The 13,443-nt window shown below is 42.3% G+C and overlaps 1 protein-coding gene across 2 annotated transcripts in view; it reads right to left on the bottom strand.

The window, feature by feature from the left end:
* Positions 1-1,617: 1,617 nt before the first annotated feature.
* KCNN2 (potassium calcium-activated channel subfamily N member 2) overlaps positions 1,618-13,443 on the bottom strand; it is a 150,339-nt gene continuing 138,513 nt past the window's right edge. For both annotated transcript variants that reach the window (XM_080803338.1, XM_080803339.1), the window contains 3 exons: positions 11,184-11,311; positions 4,979-5,048; positions 1,618-2,222 (listed from right to left, as the gene is read on the bottom strand). In XM_080803338.1, coding sequence (XP_080659464.1) covers positions 1,935-2,222; positions 4,979-5,048; positions 11,184-11,311 — 486 coding nt within the window. In that variant the 3' untranslated portion in view covers positions 1,618-1,934. The remainder of the gene's footprint in view (positions 2,223-4,978; positions 5,049-11,183; positions 11,312-13,443) is intronic.

Below are 13,443 nucleotides of genomic sequence, written 5' to 3'. Positions count from 1 at the left end.
CATTAAACTTAATTATCTTCTATTTTGCCTTTTAGTCACCAGAGAGGTAGAACACGTAAGAATTAAGGGCATCGATGGCCAGAACAAATCTATCATCTTTTCAGAATTTCTCTCTTATGTCTGGTGTTTATACCAAATACTGGATCTCTTCTTGTATATAACCCAGAATACATAGGAGAAAATTTTAATTGCATCCATGGAATAGACATCCCTATGAAGGTAGGATTTTGAAGTTCATTTAACTCAGCGGTATGTTCCCAGAATCGTGCTTAAAAGTTCTTCTTTCACTTATCTTTAAAAGACCACCTGGGCCTCATCCTCATCCTACACAGACACACATATGATGTGCAAATGGCTTTTCTTTTCAGCCACTTTGGGCAAGTAATAGGTTGGAAGCAATTCTCATGCAATCTACAGAAATCATCCTTTTATATCCTTGATCTTGAATGGGAATGTCTGATCTTTGCATCAGTTATGGAGAAGAGTTTTGAAAATGATTTTATTCATTGAGTCATGCAAAGTGATGAGATTGGTCACTCCAGTTGTTGGAAAAGGAAGATCCTTGATAGGCTAGCATGTTGCTGCATGGTAACGTGGACAGTGAAGGGTATGGTGTAAAATGAAGGGGAAGAGGGCAAAAGCAGATTTCTCTGAAAACGAAGGAGTATATTGTAGGCTCAGGTCCATCGAAGCAGGCTGGTTGGAGAGCTGTCCAAATCGTGCCTAACGTTTGTGATGTGTTCCCCGTGCTACTACAGATCAGCTCTTCCTGTAGGCTCTGGAGGCCATCAGCAGGTGAGGAGGGTTCACACTGATACCCCAAGACAGTTCTCTAAACCCAGTCAATTCTTAGAGTAAATTTGGAAAGAGATGTGCTGGCTGGCCACAGTTAACCACCCTGCTCCCTTTCACTGCAACCGACCTTAACCGTCCATGAAACAAATATGATAGCACTCATGCCATTTACTTCCTTGTACCAAATACAGAAGTAGAGACCAAGAGGGTGGTCTTGCCTTGACCAAGAGGGCCACCTTGCCAGATGATAAGGGACATGTTGAGTTAGGCTCGTTTATGTCCATTATGCTGTTAGGGACTATGCAAACAGATGCATATGTGACTACGAATGGAATCCAAACCGAGCGCATCATGCACCTTCCATAATAAATGAACCCAAGGGAGAAGACAAAATAACTAGTTCAGACCAAAACGTCTTCAATATTAGTTCAGACAGTGGTATACCCTGATGCTTTCTTTAAATACATTTCCTGGTAAACTGGGAATAATTCTAGAAAGCATCTGTGCGCCCCTGTACATAGATGCTTTGATGTAACAGCTCCACCTTCCATATAATTTGGAAACGGATGTAATTAGAAACTAGACACCGTAAACTCAAAAAAAACAGCAAGCTGGCTGCGTCGAATGAATGTGACTGTAACATTACCTAACGGGGGAAAAGCTTAGTGAATGGAGTACGGAGGGACTGAAAGTCTTCTTCCAACCAGCCAGACTCTGGGTAATGAACGTTATCAACGTGTATCCGATGATAACCAGTCATTTTAGCTTGAAAACCGTGGGAGAAGTGAACCTTTAGGAATGTCAAGTGACGAAACAAGTATGTGCAGAAATTAACTTTTTTTTATTATATATCATATAATGTAGTAGTAAAGTTTGTTTGAAGTGCATGAATAAAAAGTTAGTGAAATTACAGGAGGAACAATCTATAGAGCAATAATAGGTGCATTCCTTGTGCATCTGAAAGGAAAAGAAAAAAGAGTTTTCACTCATTTTGGCCTAAAACTTAGTGTCAGGTTCCCAGGATTCTGACATCAGAACCCGGATAACGCTGATTAGAACCATAGGGGCTTTACAATAAAAGCTAAAATATTGACCATATGATGGCAAAAAGTCTTATTTTGTGGTTAACTGATTCTCTTCTAGCTACTCTCTGATGAAGTTGGTGGCGCCGTGGAGGAGGACCGCCGCCTCCTGGACGAGGACCGGGACCGCTCGGCGTTGTAGGTGACGCGCTTGTCGTAGCTCTCCATCTGAGCCTCGATGAAATCTCTCTGCTGTTGCCTGATGGTCTGGCTGATGAGCCCAGGGAGGGCGTGGATGCTCCCGATCAGAGTCTCTAGCTTGGTCTCCACGGTAACGATCCTCTTCTCAAAATCCTCGCTCCGTTCATTTAGGTCGGAAATCATGTCATACATGATGTTCTGGGTCTGCAAAAGAGGACGGGAGACAGATAGCGAAACCGAGAACTCGTGTTTCGGGACACTTGCCCTGGAAGCAAGCTCGGAACTCCCCAAGTCTGAGGGTTGGCTTCCTTGTGGCGGCATACAAAGGAATAGGGGCATCGGGTCACCGAACACTTGACTTTTTGAAGCAGATTCAGTATGTCGGTTCGATGCCAAGATTTAGAAATGTAAGATCTTTGGGGTCCCTGGGGGGGCTCGGTCTGTTGAGCCTCCATCTCTTGGTTTTGGCTCCGTTTGTGATCTCAGGGTTTTGAGATCGAGCCCCGCCTTGGGCTCCACACTGGATGTGGAGCCTGCTTAAGATTCTCTCTCCCACGGACCCTCCCCCTCCTAAAAATATGTAAGCTCTTAGGACTTAATCTGATCCAGTTGCAGAAAATGTCATACAGGTCCATTGGTGGTATGCCCCATGATTTTTGGTGGTGTAGAGATAAAGTTGTGATTTAATATTTACGTGGATCTCTTAGTAGCAGCTACAAAAGTTAGCACATCACATTCATTTTGCAACATGTAATATTAGGGCAAGCATAATTTTTAAAATGAAGAATACGTAAGAGTATATCGAGGGTACTGGGATGCAGCAAAAATTTTGAAGGTGGGATATGAAGGAAGTTTAGGAGAAACTAATTTAGTCAAGTAATTTGTAACTTAAAGCAAGAAAAAATTCTGAAAGATCTTGTGTGGCCCTAGGTTTCAAATTACAGGCTCTTCACTGGGTCAAGTAGCATTTTGAGAGGTAAAAAATTGGGAGTGATTAAGTGACCAGTCTACCCTATTGGCTACAGGTTTTTCAGAGCTGAGGGGTTTGAAAGAGGAAAATGTATCTTGAAATTGATTGTCTTGACGAGAGGCTATTCGTAACTTGGACTCCCAGTTACGTTTCTGATGGGAACTGAGAGACCAGGAAGAAGGGAAGGGTAGGCACGTGAATCTCAGTCCGTTGCTGCTTTTCCCAAGTTTCAAAGCTGTCCATTCCTCTCTCTCATTTCCCTCTATTAAATGTGCTCTTACTTGCTTAATAACCCCTTAATGATGATAAATGACCAACTAAGGGAGTTACTATTCAGGACACAGGCATCTGGTTTGAGTTTGGTCATGGAGACAGAGCACATTAACTTAATTTTTTCAACGTAGTCTTGAGACCATGGCAGCAATTCAGAAAATACTGAACCCTTATGGCACAGGAGATCTGTAGCCATGATAATAAGCATGGTACTCAAGAAATAATTTGAAATATATAGCAGAGTATAGATCTATGAGCCTCTTGCCTTATAGACTCCTGAAGTGACATTAAGTGACATCATAAAGTACAGATTCATAACATTAAATTATATATAGTAAAATGTTATAGGTTATATTATTTCTAAGTGGTCTGTTTTATTTACCCAGTTTCTTTTATCATTTGGCCTTGGGGTGATGTAAGAGTCTGCCCCATCTTTGTTCAAGACATGTCCACCTGAGAGGTGTGTGTGTCAATTGAGAACATTTTTGAGCCTCATGCGTGCTCCTCACCTTCAGTGCATGGTATATCCTCCCCCAGGGGTAAGTCGTTGAATACTTCGCTTATCTTCTATTTCTTGGTCTCGAATAGTCAACTTTTAGATATTTCTATAGTATGTGTTATCAATATAAATTAATGCAAATATAACTTAGTTGTGTTATCTCATGAGGTTAGGACAAATAGATGTAATTTTCCTAGTGATACCGAAGCTTTCTAAAAGAGAACAGGATGTACGGGTTTGACTGAGAGTTGCCCCTTTATTTATTTTTAAGATTTATTTTGAGAGAGAGAGAGAGAGCATGCATGGGGAGGGGAAGAGGGACAGAGAGAATCTCAAGCAGGCTCCCCACTGAGCATAGAGCCCAATGCAGGGCTTGATCTCATGACCCTGAGATCATGACCTGAGCTGGAGTCAACAGATGCTTAACCAACTGAGCCACCCAGATGTCCCTAGAGACAGTTGCCCCTTTAAAAGTATCCTTATTAAAAGGTTGAGAACTTCCACATAATACCTCCTTTGGGATCAGCTCAGGAAAATGGAAGGTTGTCATTGTCAGCAAATACTTACATTTGGACTGACTTGAGAGGAACAACCAAAAATCAACCAGATAAATCTTGCGAGTGTGACCGAAGAATCAAGGGACCATTAATGTACTTTTTTTTTTTTTTAAAAGCATGGTGATTTTTCAAATAATGAGAAAAGAATCCTACATTTTAAATTGATTCCCCCTTTTTTGGAAAGATGATTTTCACATTACAATGTAATTTCTTGTATATATATATATTTTACATTTCAACATCACAGTCTTCTGAGTGGGCTTAAAATAAATAAAATAATTTTACTGATGAGCCCCGTGTATCCCTAAACATCATGGTCAAACTCAGCATGTAGTTCTGCTCTCAAAGGGATGAAACGGAATGACAAATATGAAACCCAACCGTGTTGTCTCATATTCCACTTATATTTCTTACTGTATTTTCAAGCCCCTGTAAGTAGGAAGCCTTCTAGAATGGGGTCTGAATAATTTACACAGGGAAAGAGCATATGAAGGAAGAATTTTAGGAAAATTCTATTGAGTTGGGTCACCATGTTTAGGGTGGTTTGTTGGGTTGACGCATTTAACAAGTTTGGGGAGTCCTCCTCCCAAAGCACGAGCCGTGACTGTGCAGTGCTTCGTCCCGACAGACCTCATCATGAAGGCTGAGACCTCAAGCTTACCTTGGCCAGGTCCACCAAAGTATTGGCTTGGTCATTCAATTTCCTCTGCTCCATTTTCACACTTCTTAATCTAAAAGACAGAATCTGAAGTCAGAAGGGCTCCTTCCTCTCTATTACTCTCCTACGCCTTCCAAAGAGCATGCATAAAAATCGACAAGAGCAAAGAACTGCATGGATAATGCCTTGACTATTTGGGGTCAAGTCCAAACTGGTTATGTATCTGGTACAATGAGAAGCATGCTTCCCCAACACCGCAAAAAAGGAAAGGAGAGAGAGAGAGAGAGAGAGAAAGAGATGAGGTGTCCTTAGGACAACTATTTACCAGGGAGTTTTAAAAGTTGAACGGAGAAAGGCTCATAAGGATTTAACCATATGAGAAAAGCCAAAACATTCCTTACAATCCCAGTATCGTTTCAAATAGACATAGGAAGAAATAGGCAAAGCGACGGGAATTTCATCGATGTTGGAGCAGTGAGTACCTTCCTATGCCTACATGACTAGATACGGGGCATAGCCCTGTTCAGTTGGAGATGGATTGGGTTAGGTATTTGAACCTGATGAAACACAGTGATAAGTGAGATTCTTATTGGCAAAAATAAAGCTTTTATTCAACCAGCAGCAAGATAACTCAAAACACATAATTCTCTTATTCTTCCTTGTGTTTCGCTTGACTTTTATCTTAAACTGCCATGAATTTGAAGGGAAGCCAGACCATTTCCTCGGGAGACTTTCCCTTAATTTTTTTCCTTGTGGATAAAAGTCAGCGGACAATTAAAATGTCTGACAGATGGGACTGCTACTTGTAAAGTTACTTTTAGATACTTTGAAATATCATTGCGTATATATGATTGACAGTCAAAAAACCACTTTAAAAAAATCTTTCTGAATGACAGCTCTTACTATTATTCCTTAACTCGTTTACTATAAGATTTCAAAAAAAATTTTATTCATTGCTTACTCTGTACCAAGAAATTAAGATTTTCCAACAACAGAAAAGTGGTTTATTGTTCTTTAAGCCAATGATTCAGAGCGACGCTCCAGGAGAGGAGCGCAGATTTCTCTTGGCTCCTTAGTTTAAAAAAAAAAAAAAAAAATTCCATGCTAACCTTATTGCCTTGATGACAGGTTGTTTGCAAAGTATAGTGTTGATTTTGGAGAGAGTCATCTTGGTCATTTCCCAATTTAAATGAAAGGTAATTACAAAAAAGGGATAAAAAAAAATTCACAGGGCAAGATTTTACTGCCAGGGAGATTTTTGCAACAAATGTTCATGATGCGAAGTGATTTTGTTTTGAAACTACGATATCCAATATGTCCCCAAATCTGCTCGACCATGAAGATAGAGTTCCTTCTGCCAGTATGGGTTTAACGGACACCTGCCTAGAACACGATATTTAACCATCTACAACAGCTTAAGGTTGTAACTTGTCGTGGCGAGTCTGTGTTTCTCTATTAGAATGCTTGGAACTCAGTTCTCCTTTCTAGGCTCTTGGAGAGACAGAGTCTGTTTAAGTGTAAAAGAAATTTACAAATATGTATTTAAATGTAACACATCGTTGAGATAGGTTTCTCTAAGTAGTTACAAGGATTGCAGTTCTTGAGGTCTGTCTTTTAAAAACAAGTCCCTTCCCTCCCCCTGCCAAAAACAAAAAACAAATACCAAAAAACCTTGGATCCTGTGTGGGGCCATTCTACAGAAATGCACCAGAGAGAACAAAGGGGCCGGGCGTGGACTCATTCTCCCCGGCCCTAGTCTGACCTTCAACCTAACTGGGTTAGGTTAGGACAGTGGTTCTGAAATGCTGGATTTATACCAGCAGAGGTGCTCTAGATGGCTGAGTGACATGCCAACAAGGCCTTAAATACTAAACCAGATGGAGAGACAGTTCTTCCCTTTAATTCTCTTCCAATTCTTGATTATTACAGGAAAAATGTCTCAGGCTGGTCCTATCCTGTTTTTATCTCCCAACACCTGTTAGTCTCTCCTTTTTGAAAAAAGAGAGAACAGGATTTCAGCTGAGAGCTTTCTGCAGACGACAGTCCGTGGCTAGAATTCACGCCAGTGTTTCGATTGCTGGCTGATGCTGCCTTTACCTCTCTTTGCTGGGAACGGTTTTTTGGTTTGGTTTGGTTTAGTTTTGTTTTTGTTTTCTTAGCCATTTTGTGATAAGGACTTACATCGAGCTTTGTTTTCAGATTTAAGTAATAGGAGAGGTGGCAGGTGAATGACCCGAGTTTGCAGAACCCGATCAGAAGCCTCCAGAAACTGGTGAGCTCAGGTGAAGTCCTGAGCTTGGCCGGTCCCACGGAAGGGCCGGAGTGCTGGTCCCTTCACTCAGTGGGTACTCTGTCTTCCAAACAGTGAAGCCTTATTTGCTTCTCTTAAATTCCTATATTATGTTTCTGACAGTAGAATTTTGCCCATTTTCTTTTCTGCTAATCTGGAACGCTGACACCGAGCAGCCCTGTTTGAGTGGAATCCCCTGAGCTCCCTGCACTTAAGTCATCTCATCTTGCTGCTCCTGAGACTGCCTGCACCATAGAACTGGCAGAAAAAAGCCTACTTCGAGCTGCAGCCGCCGGGATAAAAGGCAGGTAACATGCAGGTGTGTGTTTTACTTTTTTCTCCCCACCCCCCGCCCCCGAAAAGAAGAATAAGGAACATATGTTGACTTCTTCCTTGTGAACTTCACTTATCACAGGAAAAGATCATGATTTTGGATCACATTTCCATAGCAGCAATCAGACTACTGAAATTCACAAATAAAGGATCCGCTTGGGTGCATGCAGCCGGTAGAAAATTCTGCAAATGTTGAGGGGAGCGGCTCACACAACTTACTTCCGAGCTCTATTTTCATTTTGTTGAAATAAAAAGACAAAACAAAAGAAAAGAAACTGTAAAATATTCTGGAACAGAATAACACAGCGTGGTGTTCAGTTGTGCACAGGGGGCTCGATTCATTGGCGGAAAGATCCTGTTAAGGTTCTGCAGGATTTTGGCACAGTGATCACAGCCAAACACTGTCCAATTACATTAGCGTCCTTCCCCGCTGAGAGACTGCCCCACCCGAAACACAGCGCTTTCCCCAGAACGAAGGTTCAGAAGGAAGAACCTCTAGCAGGTCATTATGGCCTCTTTGATAGACGATGTCCAAGTGAACTACAAGACCCATTTTGGCCTAATATGAATGTCCTAGGGACTGTAGTTTCGATAATGGAATTATAACGTTGTCGGTGGTTTTTGGAGGGGGTACATCTCCTCCGAGCTGGGGCTGTTCAGAAGCCTGGCTTTCTGAAAGGTGGGCAATCCAAAAGCTCAGTCTTAGAGAAATTCTGTTTACGGAATTTCTCAGCTCCGAGACCAGTTTGTGTTGCTTGCTGGGTCTGTAGTTGCGGTAGAAGAATGATACACTTTAAAAGAGTTAAAGCTGATACCAGAAAAAGTGCTCCAAGGTCTACAGGAACAGAATGCTTCCTGGCACTAAGTGATGATCCCAAAAGACAGATCTGTTACTGGAAAGAGGACAGAGCCTGGAAAAGCAGGCATCTACCAGACACTAGGGAGGCCATGTGTCAGGGAGAGACGCTGGGAAGAGGGGAGTCCAGAACGAGCTCCAGAAAAGCTCTCAGGACAAATCAGAGGATGGGAGAGGCCAGCAGAGCTCTAGCCAGTGAATTTGTTAATCTGTGTCTGCATAGTGGGCAATGGGAACCTTGCCCTGAAGAATCGAGCCCTGTGTGCTTTCCTGCATGACTTCACTCACTCACTTAAAATGAGAAACTAGGCATGATTAGAATAATCTAGCCAAAACCCAGCCCATATAAATGCTCAGTTGTACTTTTTTTTTTTTTTTAACAAAGTATAAGTACCCTCCCACCTCAAAGGAAATCGGGTAACCCCAAGACTAAGTTATAAAACAATTCTGAACATTCACACTGCTGGAAGCTTATCTACTTTAGAAGTACCTTGTTGCTACCAAAGAAACAGAATGAGAAATGTCTGCGAGAAGCAGAAGAATCAGGAACGGCTTCCTCTGGTACTCTATTCCAGAGAGGGATTCTGGAAGACCCATGTAAGTTATAACTCGAAACCCTTAAGAGCAATGTAGCACCTTCTAGCAGTCTAACAATTGCTTAGGGACAGTTTTTCAACTTTGCCTCTCCCAATATTTTTTTCTGACATGCTGTAAAAACTTTCAAACCTGTAGCAAAGTTGAAAAAAATTTACAGTGACTACCCCGAAGTTGACCTCCCCCCCCCACCCCCCGCCACCCAGAGATTGCGGCACGAATGCATTTTGTGAAAAGATAGATAAAAATATACCCACCGTTCACACGTGGCTACAAAATTATTACAGAAATCATCAAAGCAGTTTTTCCAATAGTTTTGTTATATAAAAACCTATCAGTGGCATCTAAGGCCAATCACATTTCATTTTCTATTTAATAGGTACATTACACTGACATAAAGACTTATAAATATGATCCCAGAGGAAATGGCATGTGTGGTTGCTAGACCCATAGACTGCCCACCCCCACCTACACAGCTAAGTTTTTTTTTTTTTTTAAATATACTTGAATATAGGTTTGTATTGAAACATTAAAAGTGCCAAGAATGATTTTTCCACAGTATATGGTGTGTACCTTTTGGGGGAATATTGGGTGTCTGTGTGGTATGCTTATGGGGTATAGGAATGGTCACTCGACCAGGAGAGGGGTCCCAGGGGACCCCTTGAGGAGGTGGCCTGTGCTCAGAGGTGAAGGCACAGCGTCTCTCAGGGGACTTGCTCTCTTAGATCTAAACTTTAAGGAATCAAGATGTGGAGGCTCCTGGGGGGTAGTATTTGGTTGTAAAGGTAGCCGTGATCAGCAGGCAGATTCCTCTTGGGAGCCAGATCTGATTCTGCGTCCCTCTGTGTTTCCCTTTTACACATTCCCATACTTTGGACAGAGCATTATCTTAAAATTTTGGCCTTTTCTTACAATGGGATAAAAAGCACAGTTGGGGGCCCCGTGTGATGTCCCAGAGCTAAAGGGGAAATGATGTCACTCTGGTGCTGACAGCAACAAGAATGTGATTAAAGCGTTCTAAGTGGCCATGAAAGCAAATGCACAGTTGGAGGGAGAGGTGAGAGAGTAGCCCTTGAATACTGAGTCATTTCCCCCAGAGACTCTCAGCATAATATATTACATGTATACTACCTGAGGACAGACAACTAAAACTCCAGGTTCAGAGCTTTCTGGTCTACTGCGCCCAGGCAGCTCCAAGAAGGACACATCTCGCCATCTAATGAGAACAGCTAACGGTGACCCACCTTCCCATGATTCCCCTGGCAGGCTACATGGGGCAGCTATTTTCCTACCCACCCGTGTGATGGATCTGCTCTTCCCCACACAGAAATGGCATGGAGCTAGGAGCAAGGCTGTGCAGCCTCGAGATGGATGCCCACATGAGTGTACTTACGGTAAGGACGCTGCCAACCTGGGGGAGAGAGAACTGGTGCTTTCAAGTCATTACTGAAACTCACTACACAGACATTTATCCTTTAAAGGTCTAGGATGGTTATATATAGCGTTACAACAAAATGGTGCAAAGAATTTCAACAATTGGAACAATGGTGGTCTGGATAAAGTCAGAATAATAGTGAAAGGGTGTAAGGTCTCCAGGCACTGTAACATCTATAATGAACATGGAGCATGGAAAACCCCCCAAGTCCTGAGTAAAGACTGATTTAAAAATGCAAGTATTAAATCAACCGTCTATACGACCTTCATAAAAACATGTTGGTTATGTGTTAAAAAAAAAAAAAATCCAGGTAGGTCATAAAATAGTAAATGTTTGCCAAGATTTTGCAGTAGATACAAACATCCTAGAGCAAACTAGAGGAATAATTAAACTACACTAAGAAATATGATTGCAACTGAAAATATTGTTTCTAAAGAGAGAACCTGAGAAGACATTTTAATTAATACAGTAATTGACAATTCTCCCCATAACGAATGATTTTTTTTAGTCCTAAAAAGAACTGACCGTCTTCTAAGGATTTCATCTGTGGAATTACTAAAATGCCAAATAATGTCTTCTGGGCACAGACATGACAGTGTTTTCTTTTTCTCTTTTCTCACGAGAGAACAATGACCGAGTAGGAGAATTTAGACCCAGAGCTACACAAGCAGGAAGGCAACAGATGAGAAATGGTACTTACTGGTGAATAGCTTGCAAGAATTTTCGTTGATGTTTTCTTACTTTTGCATGATCTATCTTTTTTACTAGCTTCGTATTTTTGTAAATTAGCCATGTTTCCCTGAGTACATTGGCAGCTGCGTTTTTCACCTGTTAAGAAAACAAATGAACACAACAGTTGATAAATTCCAGAGCAGAATCCTTTGCAACGTGGCTGGGGGCGGGGGAGGGGGGGCGGGTCATATTCATCATCTGAATGATCATGGTAAGTTCTAGCTCTGTTGAATAACTGTTTCTCACAAAAAGAAAAGATGTATCTTGAATCTGTGCCTGTTAAAAAGTATGTGTCTGGGAACCACTTTTAAAATGGAATATTAGGGAAGTACTGATCTCTTTCTGGACTAAAGTCTACCCCTCAGGAACCTTTTTATTCAACTAGTTTGTTTTTTTTTTTTTTAAAGACATCAAGAGGTGCCTGTGACCTGTCTGGCAACACAGTGTGGGCGGGGGAAGGTGCTGATTTCCGCACCCTGTCTTGTCATTGTTATCCCCATGTTCTTCCTTTCCCTGGAGGAAGGCAAAATGCTAGAAGGCCAAGGTGAATCTTGTCTCTTGAAAGCTTGTTTGGTATTTTTGACTGCAAAACGACAGGAAGGACATGTTTCGGTGGCTCCCTGTCCAAGCGGTCCTATTCTTCTGCCCTCCTGGGGCGACTTAGCAAACTGTACGCCTGTTAGCACATTTGAATGGACTGACCGAGAGCCTATGTTGCTGTGATTTGAGTTGGTTAATTTAAGGATGCTGCATTTCAAATGCATGAGACATATCCTTATAAGACGAGATATATAGGATGAGACATATCCTTATAAGACATACCCTTGTAAAGGATGTAAGTGTTTCAGTAACACTGCCAAGACCTAGTGTAGCTGATGGAAGCTATGAATACTTTGTAGTAATATTCAAGCCCTTGCTTTCTTGAGTAGCATCTTCAACAATTCCTGGAACCTGATAAAGGCTCAGCCAAGGCCAAGTTTGATCTCTCCCTTGCTCACAGTGCAGGTTATGAAGACCCAAAGCTTTCACTTAGGCTAATTATTAATGACTTACTCTAAGAAGTTGATCCATGAGGCAAAGTGGGAGAGACTCTTAACTCTAGGAAATAGACGGCGGGTTGCTGGAGGAGAGGGGGCTGAAGGGATGGGGTCACTGGGGGATGGGCATTAAGGAGGGAACTTCATGTAATGAACACTGGGTGCTCTATGCAACTGATCGATCACTAAATTCTACTTCTGAAACTAATACTCCCCCCCCCCGCAAAGTTGAGCCATAGAATTCTTCTGAGTGATGGATAAAAGATGTTTCTAGGGGCACCAGGTAGAGGAAGACGACTTTGTGAGAAAGTCAAAGTGGTGGGGAAGACAGGACAGAGAACTGGACTTGAGAAACGGTTCTAAGTTCTTTGGACTAACTAAGTCAGATCAAGGAGACTAGCCAAACCTCCCACGACTTCAGTTTTCTCTTCCCTACATGAGAAAAGTAGAGCAAATTCTTACTAAAGTCCTTCTCAGGACTTAGTCTTCATTGAGGAAGAGTCTTAGAATCACATTACAACTACGATCACAGGGATCTATGTGTTTTGTTTTGTTGTGTTCCATTTTTAGCCGAGAAAGCCCCAGGTTTGGTAGCTTGCGGTGAATCTCGGTCAGGCTGCCGTAAAGGTTTCTTTCTGAGTGAAACTGTATTTCGAGAACCCACGTTAAGAGAATGACTTGTTTCTTAGAACTGCTTTTAGCAGCAGCTTGGGTTGGTGACGCTCATCCTCTGGACTGTCCTCAGACTCTGTGCCTTCATTCTAAAATCAGCGGAAACAGGATCGAAATACTGGGTGCTGAGCTCCAGCAGTACGTCCAAGAAACATGACCGCCATCCACGGTGAAGTTGAAAGGTGTTCTAGGTCAATTCTGGGCTCTTCGTTCTTACAGAAACAGATTTCTCTTCTTTACAGGGGTAGGAGTCGCCTTTGGGAAGAATCTTCTATCTGGCCCTTATGTCCATTTCAGCCGTAAGGAGCCTGCATAAGTGGCCAAGGGTTGAGGACCTTGGGAAAGGGGTAGGAAGTTACTGGCCGTCACCAACTGGGGCCGGAATAGGCCCTTCCCCACCGGGAAACAGAAGGACCAGTGAATGGTGGTCTCAGCTGTCAGAACGGCTTTAGCTGCCTGGAAGATGGTAAGGAAACCTGGTGGACGCCCCCTCCTTGATTTTATCAGTTCAAGACGCAG

This window comes from Martes martes (assembly GCF_963455335.1).
Source record: "Martes martes genome assembly, chromosome: 5".
Classification (NCBI taxonomy): domain Eukaryota; kingdom Metazoa; phylum Chordata; class Mammalia; order Carnivora; family Mustelidae; genus Martes; species Martes martes.
The sequence above is the reverse complement of the archived record's forward strand: the minus strand, read 5'-3'. Positions and strand labels throughout refer to the sequence as shown.